Source organism: Halichondria panicea, chromosome 8, assembly GCF_963675165.1.
Source record: "Halichondria panicea chromosome 8, odHalPani1.1, whole genome shotgun sequence".
Classification (NCBI taxonomy): Eukaryota; Metazoa; Porifera; class Demospongiae; order Suberitida; family Halichondriidae; genus Halichondria; species Halichondria panicea.
Genome location: NC_087384.1, coordinates 4079860 through 4099042, shown reverse-complemented (window position 1 = coordinate 4099042; position 19183 = coordinate 4079860). Strand labels below are relative to the sequence as shown.

General features: G+C 39.6%; 3 protein-coding genes across 4 annotated transcripts; 2 read left to right on the top strand and 1 right to left on the bottom strand.

The window, feature by feature from the left end:
• The first annotated feature begins 24 nt into the window (after positions 1 to 24).
• LOC135340026 (calcium/calmodulin-dependent protein kinase kinase 1-like) lies at positions 25 to 8684 on the top strand. 2 transcript variants are annotated; one of them, XM_064536307.1, is made up of 16 exons: positions 25 to 178; positions 298 to 557; positions 692 to 895; positions 1742 to 1789; positions 2022 to 2075; positions 2574 to 2622; positions 3172 to 3315; positions 3793 to 3814; positions 3961 to 4052; positions 4705 to 4778; positions 4959 to 5058; positions 5636 to 5715; positions 6779 to 6834; positions 7015 to 7246; positions 8088 to 8191; positions 8331 to 8684. In XM_064536307.1, the coding sequence occupies exons 2-16, from the start codon at positions 336 to 338 to the stop codon at positions 8473 to 8475; spliced, it is 1626 nt and encodes a 541-aa protein (XP_064392377.1). In that variant the 5' UTR covers positions 25 to 178; positions 298 to 335; the 3' UTR covers positions 8476 to 8684. The 2 variants fall into 2 exon arrangements, with proteins under 2 accessions (XP_064392377.1, XP_064392378.1); XM_064536308.1 differs by having other exon boundaries at positions 64 to 198.
• Positions 8685 to 8934: 250 nt separating this feature from the next.
• On the bottom strand, positions 8935 to 12065 carry LOC135340033 (mitochondrial fission process protein 1-like). Its single transcript, XM_064536316.1, has 3 exons — positions 11691 to 12065; positions 10460 to 10880; positions 8935 to 9049 (listed from the first exon to the last, which is right to left on the bottom strand). The coding sequence occupies exons 1-3, from the start codon at positions 11749 to 11751 to the stop codon at positions 8983 to 8985; spliced, it is 549 nt and encodes a 182-aa protein (XP_064392386.1). The 5' UTR covers positions 11752 to 12065; the 3' UTR covers positions 8935 to 8982.
• A 1415-nt stretch (positions 12066 to 13480) lies between these two features.
• On the top strand, positions 13481 to 18913 carry LOC135340032 (Golgi SNAP receptor complex member 1-like). The gene is made up of 8 exons (XM_064536315.1): positions 13481 to 13824; positions 13999 to 14095; positions 14618 to 14690; positions 16690 to 16827; positions 16958 to 17013; positions 17059 to 17127; positions 18076 to 18188; positions 18713 to 18913. Exons 1-8 carry the CDS (start codon positions 13794 to 13796, stop codon positions 18835 to 18837), a joined length of 702 nt encoding a protein of 233 aa, XP_064392385.1. The 5' UTR covers positions 13481 to 13793; the 3' UTR covers positions 18838 to 18913.
• The last annotated feature ends 270 nt before the right edge of the window (positions 18914 to 19183 follow it).

The following is a 19183-nucleotide window of genomic DNA, read 5'->3' as shown; positions in this document are numbered from 1 at the left end:
CCGGCATCCGCAAGGGAAGTAAACAGGGCCGCCATGTCGTCATGCAACATGAGCAGGAAGCTTATACAATAGTGACAGCATAGATAGATCTATGGTGACAGTGAGTGGAATGCTGTGGATTCTGTACTGTATATAACAAGACCTTTATCTGTTTTTTTCACGTCAAAGTAGCCAGCAAGTAAGTCAGAAACAATCTAGGTAGGTAAAATAGTTCTTTTAGTATTATTGTGGTTTAGCAGATCCTTCTTGAAATTAGTCATCCACAATAATTATGTGTTCTGTGTCTGTACTGTGTAGGTGGAGACTTTGACTGCTACCGTATACTCGAGTGAATAATGAGCTTAGCAGGCCCAGTGCTGTCTATTCAACCTGTAGTGTCCCAGCACACCCCACACACCCTCACCCCAATGGCAACACCTCTGTCAATAGACCTAGAGAGCTCATCCAACGATCTACTCGGTATACCAGCTAGAAGAGACCGTGCCAATAGTGAAGGCGATGTTCATGCTGCTTCCCAGATTATTGCATTGCCTCCATCACCACTGGCTATCTATGGTGTAAGTAAGGCCATGTCTATTATTAAAGTGTGTGCATTATTTTGTTGCTAGGTTCTTTCACTGAGAGTGTGTTGTTTTAATACCCAAAGCTTATAAATCAACTATTTAGCATTAATGTTTTATGTGTTTCACAGGAGTCTTCGCTGAGCAGTTCAAGTTCAACACAGTCCCCAAGTATTAATCGTAGTCGATCAATGCCCCGAGGAGAGCAGGGTGTCTCTCAGAGTTTGAATGGATTTCTCACACCTAATTCAAATCGCAGACCCGCACAATCACAACGATTCATGAGAAGAGCCGAGACCATTGACACACACAACATACACAGAGAGGAGTTTGAGGTACGGCTGGTCTTTCTCATATCGGTGTTGTACAAGTGTGTAAATTAATTCATACCTGTATCCAAGAATACCCTTATGGAATCACATTCTCTTTTCTTAGAATGCACACGTCTTCTGTAACTCTGTTGTATCCTATTCTCCTCATTAATCCAAGCCACGTGGGCGGCCAGGTTGTAGTAGTTTGCTGGTGTTTGTCTGAGTCTGCTCGTCTGGCTACCAAATTGCTGCGTTAATTTACAGAATGTACACGGATAGCTTCAACACAACACGTTGTTAATTATTATCAGCCCAGATTTAATTGGTTATAAACACTTTTTTGTTATTGAGCAAACGCTAAGAAGTATACCTTGCAATGTTGGCTATTATAGATTGAGATATATATACACATGCGCACTACATGCAACCACATGAAGCTCTGTTTTGTTCTCCATGAGAAGACATGTCTGGCCAGCAATGCCGTTATCAAAGGCTTGCCAAAGCTTTAGTTTAACATCAGTAAAACCAGGAGTATAATTATGAGGAGATCTTCTCACGTGCTCTTGGTAATTAAAAACTTAATTTCTTCCACACCTACTTGCTTTTCACACATTCATTTTTTACACCACTATTAGTTGTTGGACCTGCTATTATAATACAACCACTCTTCAAGCCGAGAGTTTAGAACTTAATTCAGTGCACTAGTTTGGATAAAACTTACATCAGGGTATACATGTGCTTAGATTTGTGCAGTTGAAAATGTTGTATGCTGTGCAAATCTACTTTCGTGTGATTGCATTGCGCAAAAAGAGAATAGTAGTGGTAATTCAGTTTTTCGCATAATTGTATAAAGTGTTTGTTTGTTGGCAGGATCACACTCTATTGAATCAGTACAAAGTTCTTGACATCATTGGCCATGTGAGTTTTACTACCAGTAGGAAGTACTTAAGTAGCATGCCTGCATGTGTGGCTGTTTCCTTGTGACTGTGTGGAATTATGAAAATGAAGGTACATGTGTAAAGGATTCTTTAGTATGTGAAAGGATAATTGCTAACATGAGTGTAGGAGTCATACATAGTTGCCCTATAACCTTGCTCAATTGACCGTTGCTAGTGGTCTTAATCTTAAATCTTTTTCGCAAACTAAACAGGGTTCTTACGGTATCGTCAGAAAAGCAATGAGTATGGACAATGAAGAGACCTATGTGAGTTGCTGTTTATTGTGTTCACATTATTTTGTCAAATCAGAATAATACAGGTAGACACACGATATAATTATGCATGCATGTACTCGTGCTTGTTGTCTGTCTTTTGTAACCTACATGTGGCATAGATTTGTCAACTCTCAATTTTCAGCATTACCACCTCTAGGTGTTTTCGTTAACAGAGGATGTCTGGTTATTATGTGGATACTGTTGTTACGGACACTGTTTTGATGATACATGTAGTCCTTCTTTTGTACGCTGTAGATCGATTAAGGGGCAAATGTTTACTTGTTTGTCCAGCTTTACATATATCTCACATAGTTAGTTCAAGTACCTAGAAGTCTGTAAAGGTTGTTTACATACATATGTATACAACCACAGTACTTCTGTTGTAGTTCTTGAGATGACAAAACATTATTGTGCAATGTAGGTCTTTGTGGACATAAGTATGATAGAAGTTATGTTTCTGTTCTCATTACTGCCTGGTTTATGCAATAGGCAATGAAGATTGTGGCCAAAGGAAGACTCAAGAAGAAAGGACAGTTATGTAAGCACCATAACAAATTAATGTGCAATATGTATACTCACTTCCATCTATGCATTACAAGGGTTTCTTAGCTAATACCGTATTAGCGGGTAATTTTTGAGGGTCTAAATTTTCGTGAATTGGCCATTTTTGTGAATTTTGCGCGTAATTTTTTAGCAGACTGACTATGCATTTTCGCAGTTGATGTGTGTGTGTGGCTTGGTGAAATCCACGAAAAGTATTGGCCCCTCGAAAATTACATGTACCTAGTATACGGTACTGTGCCTATATATAGCCACTTTCAAGGGAATCTAATAGTAATTTCATCATACCAACGATGTAGCCCATGTTATACCAACAGCTATGAATATGCACTTACATGTCCTCCTTGTTTGGTACATGTAGCTGGAATATTAAATTTTAGTTCCATTTTGGGGAAATGTAGCAGCTGTCATACATGACACAATCTCCAAGTAGCTACAATGTACTCTGTATAACTGTAAAAGTGTACGTGTACATGTACATGTACCTTAATCGTGTTACATTGAGCTTGAGTGTAATTGCTTATAGGTCGACCACAAAAGAAGAGAGTTGTGAAGAGCCCACTGGACAACATAAAGAGGGAAACTGCTATCTTGAAGAAACTTAACCACCCTAACGTGGTACGTCTGTTAGAGGTGTTGGATGACCCCAGTGAAGATGATTTCATACTAGGTAAGTGCAGGCACTGTGGTTGGTGCGTGTACATGTACATGTACGTTACACAAGGCTTTTATAGGAGGTTACATGCACACAAGTACTGTAGAAGCTTAACTTTGTTTTCTTTTAGACACATACGTTACTACATGTATATTCAGTGTAGACATGCAATCATGGTATTGTTGGTACCATAATTATGTTAGTATTATACTACACTGTGTATATTCGTGCTTTGTGCTTTATGTACAGAAACTGAAACTCTTGTGTTTTCTGTAGCAATAACTTGTGTGTGTATAATTGTTAGATTGTGTTTGTTAGATTGTGTATATTTTTCTTATAATCTGCACTGTATAGTGTACTCTGTGTATTATGGATTGTGTGTAAGCCAAGTGTGTGTCATGGGATGGAAATTTTTTATTTTATACGTATATGCATGTATACAGTATGTGAGATTTGAAACATGACACGCATTCCATTGCACACACCTTACAGTATTCGAGTTCGTTCCTAAAGGGTGAGTGCCTCAACTATTTTTGTATACATGTACTTGTGGCTGCTGCAAATAGCTATTTTGTGTAGACTGTGCAGTAGAATTTCTGTCTTAGACACGTTGTGCAGCTCACTGCATGTACATGTAATGTATTGTTTGATTGAATGCAGGCCTGTGATCAACAATCTGCCCATGCACGAGCTATTCACAGAGGAACAGGGTCGAAACTACTTTATTGACATGATACTGGGCTTGGAATATCGTGAGTGGTGATACGGTAGACCGTATGAGTAATTATATCTGCGCTGACGGTATATAGATTAACGGTGGGCCCTAGGAATTGGTGTTTTGTGTGCAAGTCTCTTTAATACCTAACTGTGTATACAGTACTGTAGCTGTGCATCTATGTATGTAGCTATAGTTTTGAGATGATGTCCTCCCTGTCTCCGTTCTGTACCATACTAATAACTAGTCCTCTGTTGTGATGGTTAACCGAATCAGACAACTTGAAGTGATGATGTACCTATAGCTGTAGCAGACTGCTAAACTTTCTAGGGAGGTCCTCTAAAGCTTCCCTAGTAGTCCAGACAAGTGCCATGATTTTTAGCGGTTTGTGGCCATAATTATTATATGTACAGTACATGCACGCAGTGTACACCAGCCAATTTTTTTGGCATCCTGGAATCAAAGCTAGTAGCCTCGTCCCCATGCCCATTTCCTCTCCTTGTTAATTGCTTGGTCGAAGGCTTCCGTAGGAGGATAGTGTAACTAAGACGATCATTTTTTGTGATTAAATATTTTCTCTGCCTTGTGTGTTACTGTATCATATTTCACTTTGACTATGCCTCCAATTTGTTTTGTTCTCTTCCTGCTGTTCTGTACATGACTTGGCTCACACACATGCACACACATAGTGCACTCCCAGCACGTCATACACAGAGACATTAAGCCAATGAATCTACTGCTGGATGACAACTTCAGAGTCAAGGTATGCAAATTATTTATGATGTACACTCTACATGTGACATGCTTGTATATGTTGCACTTCCAATGGATTATACATGTACATGTCATGCTGTTCATGTACATGTATGTACGTACATCCACGGTGTTTCTTTTTTAATGTGTGATGTTCATTGCATGGTTGTGAAAAGTGTGTGTCCATCAGATTGCAGATTTTGGTGTGTCTGAGGAGATAGAACGAACAGAGTCGAACTTGTCAAGATATGCAGGGACGCCAGCGTTCGTGGCACCCGAGTGCCTTGATGGTGAGTGTATTTGCATGATTTCTGTTTCAATAATACGTACAAATGTTGATACGCTTTGACCATGGGTACATGTACATGTGTATATAAAATTTCAGTTGACAGTCATAGTTTTCTTCGAGCTGTACAGTAAATACTGTACATGCACATCGTCGAATTTAGTACATGTACATCATAACATGTATGGTTGCTAGTCTGAGATCATTTGGAAAAAAAATGTTTGTTTGTCAAATGTATCCTGTACTCCATTGTGTTATAGTTCCGTAAGTGTACGTGTACATGTAGCTGTCTGGCACTGGAATGTGGGGAGTTTCTGCAAGTGTTAGTAATTAGTAGCTAAAGCATGTCCGGTTAATGTTTCTGAATTCCTGGTAATGATTGTTATTGTACCCTCCCACTTGTTGTACAGTACACATGATACTGCTAGGTTTCTATTGTTAATGTTCATTACTGTATGTCATACTATGTAGGGCACGATGGATGTTACATAGTTTGTTATTGCAGTTTACACTGTACAAGTACTCTATTTGATCTGGATGCGTGACTACATGTATATAATTATTATGCACCACCTGTACAGGATCTAAAATGTCGTATCAAGGTCAACCTGTAGACATCTGGGCGGCTGGTGTCACTCTCTACTGCTTTATATTGGGAAAGGTGAGGCAACAACTGGTTACATAGTTTGTGTGTCTGCCTCATAGTGAATCTGCATTTAGGTGAATCTGCATTTCAGGTCACACCAAAATGATATAATGTTTCACGAACCTTTAATCCCCCAAAATAGACTAGTCTGGGACCAGACTATTTAGAGTCACTTTTCAAATCAATTAAAATGTCACATGATTCCACCTCACGGAGATTGGTAGTATTTGACCTTAGTCGTTTTAAAAACTTTGCCACTATATTAGGCAATGGCTAACTTAATTTTCAAGTACAGAATATCTTTTAAATCTCACTAAATCTGTACGGGAGTAGAGATAATAGCTAGCCAGTTTTAGCCTGATCACCACGCCCATTTTTTGACACGAGAACCAAGAAAAGTGACTCTGTTTGCCAGACTATCTCCCCTAAGGAACTATCTCCCCTATGAGTGTGTGTATTATAATGTAGGAAAAAAAAAATCCAGAGGAGGTACGACATGCGTGCACAAATCACTACAAGTTCAGTGCATTGATGCCATTGCAGCCATGCAGGTCAATGCACTAGCACTTGTAGTGCTGGGTTGCATCATTGCGTGGGTCAGCACATGCTCGTGTGATGAATGGTACTTACTGCGTTCATTGTTACCATCTTTGGTCATTGAGAGACTGCTAGTGAAATGTTAGTGTGAATACTGTATCTCCTCCTCTTAGCCACCTCACTGTGATCAATTAATTGATCCGGCCATCTGTTTGTCCAACAGAATCACACCGGTATGGCTACATGTACATGTAACTATGCTTAACTATTTCAGGGAGAAATTCAGGAAATACTTAAGCTTCCCAGTGTAGGATTGGGTGTGTTGCAGAATGTGCTGTACATGTGATATACAATGTACATTGTAATATAATGTGTCTTCTAAGACCGTATGTCCCTGACCCGAGGCTGCACTGGGTGGGTGTCTTGCAGAATGTGCTGTACATGTGATATAATATAATGTGTCTTCTAAGACCGTATGTCCCTGACCCGAGGCTGCACTGGAAGTATATTTTTTATGTTGGTACTAATACTTTTTCTATAGGTACCATGGTCCCCACCATCCATTGTCGACCTCCATGAGCAGATAAAGACAGAAGAGTGAGTCCATTTAATCAATTCCATGTTGTGTGTACATGTACTTAACAGTAAATTCTATGTACAGTGTACGTACATGTACATGGTTACATGTACACTACATGTTCGTCTGCTCAAACGTAGTGTTAGTCACACCTGTAGGATCAACGATCAATTCCCCTCCCCCTATGCACACATAATCAGTCCTCCATTGCCTGACTCTCTACCCGATGACCTCAAAGACCTGCTACAAAAACTACTGGAGAAGGACCAGAAGAAACGAATCACCATTCCCCAGATCCGGGAACATCCGTGGATTCTAAAGAGCACCAGACCAGTTCCTTCACGAGAGGAGAACTGTAATGTTGAGATCAGTGTGAGTGAAGAGGATATGGAGCAAGCATTCAAGACTTACAGGACACCCATTCACATTTTGGTAAGTGTTGGGCCAGACTGTCCTTGTTTAGATTCTATTTTACACTTCACTGATACAGTTGTGGTATCTAAGTTTTTCTGCTTCGCTGAAAAATTCCATTCCAATTATGGCAAATGATAATAAACGACTTCAACATAGCGGGTTAATTTGGGAAACACGTACAAGTAAGCTCAGTGCTGTTGGTGTATGTACAGTGCATGGCAAGGAATTTATTTCTGATGATTCAGGAGTGTACTACAGTAGGTCTAAGGATCACCAAAACAGTTTGCGGGAACTGCGCCATGGCCCTTTGCTGGCTCACAGCTGTCAAAAGGTACTGACCTCAGAAATCAATAGTTGTCATTAAAACAGGAAAACACTTTAAAAACCCACATAAAAAATCACTTGCTGGTAGCTCAGACCCCTGGGGTATCATAATCCTAGCAACGGACCACCCCACCTATAATGAACTATTTTTGCAAGCATTCAAGGACTAAACCCATGTTGTCTGTGACATCCTACATGTTGTATCTGCTACATGCACATGTATCTACACAGTGATTCACAAGTGCAATGGTGGGCTAACTAAAGCTATCAAGACTACAGATGCTACTCTAGCCAGATCTTATGACAAACATTGTCATGGTACGTCTCAAGTGATTCTTCCCCTGGCTCTCTAGGCTATTCTACATTTGCCTCTCTTCCTATCTAGCCATGTCCCAGTCAATGTCCACTGACTCAACAAGGACATAAATTGTTAACCTCATGCGCAGAAAGATATCGTTAAAACCTTACATTTACCACAATGAATATTGTACATGATTTATATTTTACTTGCTTGATCATTTTATTGTTTGTGTAGGCAATGATCAAGCAAATGGCAAGAAAGAAATCATTGCGACACCCCTTCTCCCCCAGAACCACCCCTACCTCTTCACCTGCTACCTCTCCTGGCACATCACCAAGGTACTAGTAGTACATGTACATGTAGTAGTGTATTGTTGGTTGCCAAATCAACCAACTTTTTGCTATAATTATTGCAGTGCAGCATCAGTCTATAATTATGTGCAAGGCAAATTTCAATCTTGGTTGTTTACACATACAGGCATAGCCTTGATGAAGAAAATGCCACCAAATCATCTATCCCACATAAAGTCCAGGGCTCTCTTAGAAAACGAGAGAAATTTGCAAGCACCCACAATGCCCCTCCGATTGTAGTGGACAATGCTGATGCAGCAAGATCACAATAAGAAGTAACTAACACTCCACACTTTTGTGTGTCTCATCAAGCTTCACGATGTATACCTGTTGTTGTGTGCACTATATACATGTACCTGCTGTCCATGTTTCAGTGATGCTGTTTCAGTTTGTGCTGTAGTTTCGTGTCAGCATTGTAATTTTTAACTCACCTAAAATGTAGCGATAAATGACTTGTAATAACATACGTCTCATTATTCTCGGCAGTACATGTATGTGGGCCAAAATGGCGTCATAATCATGAAGAGTAAAAGGCTAATTCATGCCTCGGGGTTAGCGGCATGAGGTATACACTAAGGAATATCCTGAAACTCTCAGGATACTCCAGGGTACAAGTCCCATGTACCCTAGATTGGCTGTGGTCAGGTAAAGTGTGCGTGTAAATTGCAATACTTCATCAACTCTATAATGTATACCTCGACAATGTGGATAGTATATTATAATTGACGGTCTTTAAATGATTACTATTGGGAGGCGTTGATTAATGACTTAATAAAGAATTATTTTGTGATAGTTTGGCATTCTGATCTTAGACTAACAATAGACTCCATTAGCTTGTCCACAAAACTGCAGGGAAAATAATTATTGTTAAAGTTAATGATACATGAAGACTACACAGCTAATAAACCGGGCCTTACATGACTGCGCAATTATTATGGTTATGCGTACCACGCGTGCACGAATCACTACAAGTTCAGTGCATTGATGTCATTGTGGTCACGTGATAATCTCCAGGCCAAATGCACTGAACTTGTAGTGATTCGTGCACGCATGTCGGACCTCCTCTGGTGCACAGTTCAGGACTTCATTTATGAAGGGGAGGAGCTGAAAACTGTAAACTTTAAAAAACACAAGATTTATATATAAGCCACCACAAAACCAAGCAAAGCTGTTGACACGAATCACAAATAGGCCCTGGCAGATTTGCTAGCATAAAATGTTTGCTTCTGATCGAGCACAATAAATCTTCTGAGCATAATAATTTCTGCATGCACGTACAAACAAAGTAATAGTTAACGAATTTTTTAAGCGTGAAAGCAAAATACAGTAGTACTGTTTTATAGCCGCGTCACCAGGCCGACTTTTCACGGATGCAATGGAGCGCTATAGTTGGCGACCTGTGGCTGACAATGCCTCATGCGTGATACTGACTAATGCTTAGTTAGGCGAGGGCTGGCCACTTGGGAAAGGTTCAGAAAAACAGTCGCCAAATAGTGAAAATCTGCTCTTATGTTGAAATTCTTTCGATCAAAAATGTCCACCAACTGATGAAGAGTAACATCACGTGTTGCCGACTCCGGTCCATCCTGAAGCGCTCTCACAAACTCAATCGCTCCTTTCTCCGAGTGGGTTAGATTTGACAAAATCATACGTACCTATGTAGCATAAATTTGTATCAAAGCCTCCAATGAAATGGCAGTGTTTAATTGAGGAAATAGACTGTCGCTAATCCGGTCACCCTTGGGACGGTGCAGCTTGGCCTGAATAGCGAAGTGGCTGCGGCTAAAAACGACCTTACCTTAAATCTAGTGACTATGTAAATTACATTGAAAACCTAGTTTGGGACAGCCAGTACAGGAATTAATAGTGAGTGGCCGCATTTCAGGTAGAGTTTTGTGCAGTAAACATCTATATATAGAGCTCTAGCAATCCGTGCCACACCAAATGGCCGGTTTATCGCACAAATAAAAATCACTGTAGCCGCCAAAACGCAATATTTTATGCTTGCATCTACATAGTATAGTCTACCGTATAGCGGGTATATATTTCGAGGGTATAAATGTTCGTGGTTTTCGCGGATTAGGCATAAATAAACAGCGAAAATTTATACCCTCGAAATATACCCGCTATACAGTACATGCAATTAAAACTTCCTGGGGCAGTGCATGTGCAGATATCCGGCTTCCCCCCATAATAATAATTTGTACCCCTCTGCGACTCTTCTGCATGAAGACTAAACATAACATTACACTCTACCTGTCTATAGGGTGTATGATGATGGGAATGGCTGCTAGTCCTATCCCAGTAACAATCCACTTCTTACTTGCTGATCCCAACAAATGCATTGCCCTTTTGTTCAACACAGTCCTTGAAATGGCACACAGTCTATTGATGGCTATACCAGGTATTAACACAGAGGCCAGCCCCTGCCATAACAGTGTGTCCAGAAATGCTATTCCAGGAGACACCTTCACGTTGTGGTTCTGATGTGAACTGTTCACACTGTGATAGCCATGTATTGGCGTTTGCTGAAGGACAACTTTATCAGTTTTGTTCGCATGAAGGCCTTGGAATATAGCGTGTGACAGTACATAGCCAGAGGATATGACATAGCTAAAGCAAACCAGCCTCAGTGGGACCATGTGGCGAAAAGATTCACCAAGTTCATTAGCATAACCTGCAATTAGATATAGGGCACAAGGTGGCATTAATTATAAGACATCGAACACTATGCATCACACTCTATTGGCTATACCTCTGGCATATCTAATGCAGTATCTTCTGCCTGAAACAGTCACTCCAGATATACAGTACCCAGTGAATTTTACACACACTTAAGTTTGAATTAAAATGCTGTATGTACGTACGTACGTTGTAGAAGCAGTGTTAAATGCAGAAAGCAAGTACATATGTACTCTTTACACTGTCTCATATTGGGCTCGTTTCAACATGAACACGCACACCCACATTCTGCACAACCGATGCATAATTAAATGTACAAGCTATGCTCAGGCTGCATGATTTTACTGAAATCCTCAGGCTGCTAAGCACACTGTGACAGCTATTTAGCTATAGGGTGTCACACAGGAGCTGGGGGAAAGGGGAGATCCCTCCTAGAATTTGCGTTCAGTTATATAAGTATGCTTGGAAATTGCTTGGAATATATATATCTTAGGTGAAGCTAGATGTAGACTGGGTCACATGGCCTATTCTGCTGACTCATGCACAAAGAAAAATACACCCAGTACCCACATTCAAAATCTGCTTATTCACCAGAATCCAATATTTTTATGGGGGGTAGGTCCTCCAACCCCCCTTGTCAGTGCATTTCCCCCCTAATCAAAAATCCTGCAGGACACTCGAACTCGTCATTAACTAGAACGGTCCTGTGTGGATTTTTCTGTGTAGCCCAGAGGCATACAGATGTAATGTCCCTGTCATACAGATAATTATCATCATACAGATGCATGTAGATTTATAATGTTACCCAAGTATCTCAATGGAATCTCTCTGAACACATCCCTAACCCTGTCTTGAGGCTGGTCCATGGCAACGTGCTTGATTAATTAGTAGGAGTAACCCTCTGATTTGTTTACTGACTCAGCAGTCACAACACAAAGGAGAGACACGTAAATCTACACATAGAAGAGCCAGAGCCCGAGGAATACGGTTGCTGATTTTATTGATCACAGCAGGAACATCCACTGCACCATGGCGGCATCTCACCAACCTTCACTGGAGCAGTTTTATTTTAAGCAGAAAAGAAAGCAACCCCCCAAAAAGGTCTTAATGAGAGAGATCACCAAGCAAGATCCCACTATAAAACTTGATGCAATTAAACCTGATGTAGATCTACAAGAAATTCAGCTCCTAAAAGCCTTTGATTTGGATTATGCATATGGTCCAGCTGCTGGTGAGATCTATAAGTTTAAATGATACCGTACTTATTCGATTTAAAGCGACATTCTCTAATTTTCTGACCTCTAAAAGTAGCAACTGCGCGTTGACAATTATTTTTTTATGTCGCGTCCTAAATAGAGGTCAAACCACAGACCGCAAGAAACAATGTAATTTTAAGACCTATATATAATTGAGGATAGTAGAGTAACCTCCAATGTTAGATGGCGACCCTCTAAATATGCGACACCAGGACTTCAACATAATTTTTCAACTTCCAAAAGAAACGACTTATGGTTTCGTAATTATTTAAAAGTGTCGCATTAAAGTACGGTATTGTTTTAGTAACTAGCGGGTGACTTTCATGGGGTAAATGTTCGTTACTTTTGTGAGCAAGCTAACCTCCACGAACCCACGAAAATATAGGCGTGGTTACGGAACGTTTGCAATACAGTGCAGGCCATGAAAATCTCCTTGTGTTTGAATTTTTTACCCCACGAAAATTACGCGCTATACGGTAAAGATCTAATTATATTATACTCTTGATAGCATGGTTAAGAGTACAATATAATTATTGCTTAATATTTAACAAATTAACAAGTAACGGCACCGCCTCTAATTGCACGAGGCACAAGCTGAGTGCTTTTACCCACTGTATCAGCGTATCTTGATTTTAAGCGCATTCTCCACTGGTTTTTTTGTACTCGAATTTAAGTGCTTTCCCATTTATATATGGAAAGAATTGCTTGAACTAACTCTAGCTCGTACAGTGCATGCTAGTTATATCGGGAAGGACTTATTGGGTACGCTGTTATCTCGTCCAGACTTTGATGAAGTGGACAAAATAATATTTTGTACTATACACATGTACTGTATATCGCGAAATTTGAGGGTTAGCGACCCTTAAAAATTAGGTCCCACGAATAAGACGCAACGTCATTGACTAAATAGCGCAACATTTTTTTATTCAACGAAATGTTTTTAGAGGCACTACAAGTACGTGTAGCTTAGGCTAGGTGTCACATGACTTTGACCTACTGTGACCCTAGGCTGTATATGTATATATAATTATATATATATATCAGTACAAGGTTTTATTGTGACAGATCAGATCACTAGCTCATTTTGTAACATGTATTTATTACTAATAAATCCAAGGGATGTTCGTTTAAATTCTAGGTGTGAGTCGTACTGAAAGATGGGATAGAGCGAAGAAACTTGACTTAAACCCTGATCCCAAAATTATGCAGCTAATCCAACAACATACAGATGACCCCCTCTATACAGAATGGTAACTATGAACTATATGTACATTATGTCACGCTGACTTCAATTGATATTGTTTTTATTCAGTCTTTGGAATGGGACTCTTGTTGCTCAGTGAATTCCCTCAACCCCTACCCCTAACCTCCTGCTAGACTGACCACACTCATATTATTTTCAGAGGAACATTTTCACCACATACTTTTGTACTTGTATAATGTAGACACCATGAATAAAATTATAATTATGACGTTTTTCGCTGTTTTAGAAATAGAATGAAATATTGAAAGAAATAATCATCTACGTGGCGAATTGCGAATTATTACTCACTTGTTTTAATTTTGTAGCTATAGGTACTAGGTCTACCCTGTACTGTAATTATAGAGTAGAGTTTGTTCAAGAAGTGGAGTAGAGTGTGACCCCTTCAGTAATGGCTGCCTCCAAGAGAAGTCACTGGGAAGGTGTAACTTTGTTGATCCATATTAAAATGTTATTGTTTAATATTCTCTCATCGATAATTATTATTAAGATCTACATGACTGTGCTGCATATGACTGTGCTGCATGCTGTTCATAAACTGCTATTTTTAGAGTACCATTGATGATCCTTCCTGAGGTTTGTATTTGTCAATATAGATCTCCGTAAGGAATCCCGACGTCTAGAGACTGAGATCGACCTGAAGCTTGTATCGTTCAGCAAGCTGGGCTCTACCTACAGCCACAGGGATGACAGGTCGGTAGTTTTGATGCGAACATTTAAGTGTTGTTCTTACCCTTCCTGTAAACAACTATTCTACTGGTTTATGCCTGGACCTCTCCGAAAAAATGTTGGTATTTTAATGCCTCAGTGAAGTACACCTCCGTATACCCTTTACTTTAAGGCGACACTCATATTTAAGTCAGAGGTCGCTTTTGGAGGTTAAAATTGGGTAAGGTATTGGTATCGCATATTTGGATGGCCACATCTAATTGGAGGTGGCTCTACATGTACCTCAGTCTACTAGCCTCGATTCAACCCACGCGGCCTAGAATCGAGGCTATATATACATTTACTTCATAGGATGCGACATGAAAAAATAATTTTTACCACAGCTGTCGGTATAATTATTTAGAGGTTGTAAATATTAAGGGTTTTAGTAAGTGATCAAGAAATATTCCAAAGCTTGAGGGTGTCGCATATGTGGAGGGTTGCCTTAAATCAAAGTATTACAGTAATTACTGGTTAATTGCTCTCAATACTTAATTCCACTGACAGTGTTGACGGTCCGGTAAGGACAGGGCATGTGTTTGACACTATGACACTGGAGATAGAGCAACTGATATCTAAGGTATGTGATACTTACATGTGTACCGTATTACTATTGCTGGTGAAAAACCTTTACGAATGAGCCAAATCAGCAGAAAATTTGACCCTTTGCGATCTAACTATTGCGTTCTGGAAAGGATCATGTGTATTTACTAGTAATAATTTAGGTTTTGCGGATTTAATTGTTGCGAATTGATCAACCCTCGCAAAGTTTGCAAATGTTTGATGCTCGCAAGCAATACGGTATATGCATGTGTTGTAGTATAAGAGATATCATCTTATTACATATAATTATGTAGTCAATTAATTGCTATATGTATCGTTGAGCAGGAGAAATGCATTTACTGAGGCATTTTGCACTCTGTATAGGCAAAGGAGGTATGACGCGATCAAAATGTCATAATTATTACGTGGGCTTTATCAGTTACATAGGAAACAGAGTTTTTCTATCGTGCCCCTGGATTTTTACCACCACTAGCGTTGTCTGCTTTATTATGCCTCGGTGTGCATGCGCAAGCGAGGTATACGGTAGTGTGTTTGTATGTCTGTGTGTGTGTGTGTGTGTGTGTGTGTGTAGACTATTTCAGCTGCTCAAGGATCAATGAAGTGCAAGTAAGAGTTTCAATAGGCTTCTAGTCACTTCTAGTCATGTTTTCTTGGCAAAATAAAGCTTCGTTTTCGAGTTATGCCTAGTTTTGCTTACTTGGAATGCCATTGCAGCTTTTTCAGAAGAGTCCGTAGCAAAACTTGTTCACCGAGTGTTACTACTCTACTTAGTAGTTAGCTCTGCACTAGAACGCTAGCTATTGGTAGCTGCAAGAGTGAGCAGAGAGCTGCAAGGCTCTGCTGACTTGCAGCCATTAATTTTAGACTTGAACTTTTGGCATCGTTAACAACAATCATGGTCGAATGGAGTTTAAGTTTGTTAAACGGAGTGGAGCGTATGCCTCACATGTATATGGTAAAGCGCATGGGTAATATCACATGGCGTATAGTATCACATGGCCTCGTGCTTGTGGTCGAGAGAAGAGTTAATTACAACTTAATAACTTAATAACTTAATAACATAAGTTAATTACAACTTTTGACGTTTTATTGCATTCTTCACACAAATAAATAAAGCGCCGCGGGTGCTGTACTGAGGCAAAAAGCCTTCTGCAGTGAAGGCATAAAGTTTGTTTAGGTATGTCTAGATATAGCAAGCAGGTAACAAAAACGCTAGTGGTTAAATGAAAAAATACCAACTTTAAGAACGCAAGACAATAATTTTAAGACCCTGTCGTACATGTACTTAAACACTTGTTCATGAAGTGTACGTAGCTAGGTAGCTAGGGTCGGAATGCCAGTGTAAATTCCAAGAGTTAGTGGGTTCAAGGGTCACTGACTGGCAGTGGAAGTGTTGTGGCTAGAGAGTCTAGTTGTGCATTTCCTGTAATGACTGATTAAGAAGGCATGGAGAGTGGTCGAAGTTCACAATGGCTGGCTGCTTCGGCAGTGCAGCTTTAATAGCAGCTTTTTTCGCACTCTTGTAGTTACCAAATGTAGTTAAACGCTCTGGTGCGAGGCTAACTAAAAATAGAACTTTGTATGGCCAAGCACAATTTTGAAGAGATTGCAACAACCTGTTAAACTAGCGAGAACGTAATTCACTAATCATAACACAAGAAAACGTGGCTAGACGCACTAGTTGAAGTTACATTGCAACAGTTGAGCAGCATACGTTATACAGCTGGAATACACAGACACAACTTTCATATCGTATTCCTCTGTGGCTACGCCCCGTGACATACATGTAATCACCTCTACCACGAGGTATGAATTAGTTTTCCAAGCAACGGGCTACGTGTATGTATGTACATGTATCTGCACGCTGCATGTACGGTACATGTATATATAATTATTAAAAAGTGTGGGTTTACATTTTGACCAATGCTCTATGTGTAAGAGCAACTTTACCTCTGCAGCTGTTAACTTTGCCCCATATTCGTACAAATTCTTTATACCACCTTGCACCTTCACAGTTGCGTGGAGTGAATGATGCTCTGAATGAGTACGTGTCAACAGTGAGCAGCACCTCCCCAAGTGGTAGTCTCTATCACACACTGCAGCGGCACAATGAGATATTGCAGGACTATAACAAAGAGTTTACAAGAACTAAGGTAAGCTTTAGCTGCGTCACAAATAGCACCTGTGACAATTGGACAGTATCTTTTTTTAAAAGCCATGTATAAATTAGAAATTTTATAACATCCTATATTGATCACACATTTATGTGTATCTATTACTCAGGCAAATATTGTGGCTCAGAGACAGAGAGAGGAGCTGCTAGGACAGTCAAGGAGAGAGTGAGTGAATGCCTTGGTTCATACTGAATGTTAATCTTTCAGCAGCTACAAGGTCTCATCAGGACTCAACAGAAGAACAGAACTGTACTTAAAAGAGAATGAACAAATACGAGGGTAAGTTATGCACATACTCTGACGTGTCACTATTATACAGCATAAAGTAAAGACACATTGAGCACAACACAACACACAGTGTTGACCTGAACTTGCTACGTATAAACCAAAGCATAAAATTATGGTGTGCTCTATATGTACAGGTGTATACTATAATTATGATAATTATAGGTATGCATGCATGCGCCAGAGGCATTCAGTATATAGTGTGTTAGTGTGTTCGTGTGTGTGTGTGTGTGTGTGTGTGTGTGTGTGTGTGTGTGTGTGTGTGTGTGTGTGTGTGTGGTGTAGTAAAGGTGTAGTAAAGGTGTAGTAAAGGTGTATTATTGTTGTAACTGCTCTGCAGCAAGTGTAGGTGATAGCTTCTAGCCACATTTTCTTGTTGTGGATTTGCAAAATAAAGCCCGAGTTGTGGCTACATGTACATGTAGTGTGCTTACTTTCAGGTCATTATTAGACTCGTGTGTAGCAGCATGAGTTGTAAAGCTGCCTTATAACTACATGTATTCTCATTCTCGGTCCAACTACATACAATAGAGAAAAGTCAGGCTGAGAACGAGGCTAAATTATGACATGAGAGCAGCAGCTATTACCAAATCCCTGAGCACGAATAATTTACCCACGAATGAAGCAATTTGACGACTTTTACCTGCAGTGCACGCAGCCACGAAAATATATCCCATAAGCTGACTAATGTTGCTCAATCACAAATGTTTTGATTGTCGGAAATTACTCGCTATTATACGATAATTATGGACTTTTGGCTACAATTATATCCTCAAATCATTTCCCACTTTTTTGCACCATTCTCTCCTAGTGGAGTACTTTCATTTCGTAAAGCTTCCACTGAGGCACCAGCACCCTTAGTTCTTTGTTGTATCAGTAGTACTGGTGTATACAAAGCACAGTGTGCTAGTAGTTAATGTAATAACAGTATACTTACTCTAGGTCTGAGAGACTTGCGGATGAGGCCATCAGTATTGCCATGTCTACAAAAGAAAATCTCTCTCATCAAAGAAACGTATTCGCAGGAGTCACCAACAAAGTTTCCTCCATAACCAGTATCCTTGTCATACCAGACATGCACACACACTTAACCGTTACCTATAAGCCAATCTAACTTAGCTCCGAAAAAACAGGCCTGATTCTGAAAAGGCACCCAACACATGCATTTTCTGGGGGAAATGAACTACTTGGGCCTGAAAGTAATCACCACCAGCTTGATATATACAATAACACTGTGCTGTGGTGGTTTCATAGCCTGATGTCTTGTGATGATCGTCACCAGGACTCATTCTAGTAATCAATAGTCACACAACATAATTATGAAGCAGTGGAGGTACGACAAACATGCATGCACCTAATTTAATTTAACATTAATTTCATAAAACACTATTCTTTAGCGTTTTGTTCTCTAGAAACTCACAACAAAGTCTGTATAGTCTACATTATAGTTATGAAAATTTAATATCAGCAAAACTTCACGACTGATTACACTTGTCGTATCTCGATCCACATGTATCAGCATAACGTTTCACTATCAAAGTATACATCATCATTACTCATTTCCTTAACACAAGTTCAGGTCGGTTCCCGCTAATCAACAGTGTAGTTCAAAAGATCAATATTCGGAAGAGAAGGGACTCTTTCATACTCGGTGGAGTAGTGGCTGTCTGCATCGTTATTCTGCTGATTTTTGTGTTGAGATAGATGAACATGATTTCAATTTATCTGTTTTATTGTACATTACTATTGACTTAAATTAAATCAGCAATTACAATGTTTATATGTAATTGTGGTCAAGGTGTAGACAATATTAAGTTTAGGTTTAGTAGTGATATTATTATCTTCATATAAATTATAACCAGCATGATTTACAAAACACACATGCAGCATATTCTCTATATATATAGGACAAAGATTCAATCCAAGAATAATTATTCTGGCAGCATAATTATTACTAACTTGTGCATGTGTTCTGGCTCTAATTAATCTTGTGTATATACCGTTCTAGAATGTTCGGGCAACACCTTCACTAATTGTGTGTGGGTTAATT

What these genes read in the sequence shown, in the direction of transcription:
- LOC135340026 (XM_064536307.1), top strand. Translation starts at nt 336, where the DNA reads ATGAGCTTAGCAGGCCCAGTGCTGTCTATTCAACCTGTAGTGTCCCAG. An exon ending in TTCTTGACATCATTGGCCAT is followed by an intron (nt 1,790 to 2,021) that starts GTGAGTTTTACT and finishes CAAACTAAACAG; the next exon opens with GGTTCTTACGGTATCGTCAG. An exon ending in GATACTGGGCTTGGAATATC is followed by an intron (nt 4,053 to 4,704) that starts GTGAGTGGTGAT and finishes GCACACACATAG; the next exon opens with TGCACTCCCAGCACGTCATA.
- LOC135340033 (XM_064536316.1), bottom strand. Translation starts at nt 11,751, where the DNA reads ATGGACCAGCCTCAAGACAGGGTTAGGGATGTGTTCAGAGAGATTCCA. An exon ending in GATTCCATTGAGATACTTGG is followed by an intron (nt 10,881 to 11,690) that starts GTAACATTATAA and finishes ATCTAATTGCAG; the next exon opens with GTTATGCTAATGAACTTGGT. An exon ending in ATCATACACCCTATAGACAG is followed by an intron (nt 9,050 to 10,459) that starts GTAGAGTGTAAT and finishes TTTTCCCTGCAG; the next exon opens with TTTTGTGGACAAGCTAATGG.
- LOC135340032 (XM_064536315.1), top strand. Translation starts at nt 13,794, where the DNA reads ATGGCTGCCTCCAAGAGAAGTCACTGGGAAG. An exon ending in AAGAGTTTACAAGAACTAAG is followed by an intron (nt 16,828 to 16,957) that starts GTAAGCTTTAGC and finishes TCTATTACTCAG; the next exon opens with GCAAATATTGTGGCTCAGAG. An exon ending in GAGAATGAACAAATACGAGG is followed by an intron (nt 17,128 to 18,075) that starts GTAAGTTATGCA and finishes TACTTACTCTAG; the next exon opens with GTCTGAGAGACTTGCGGATG.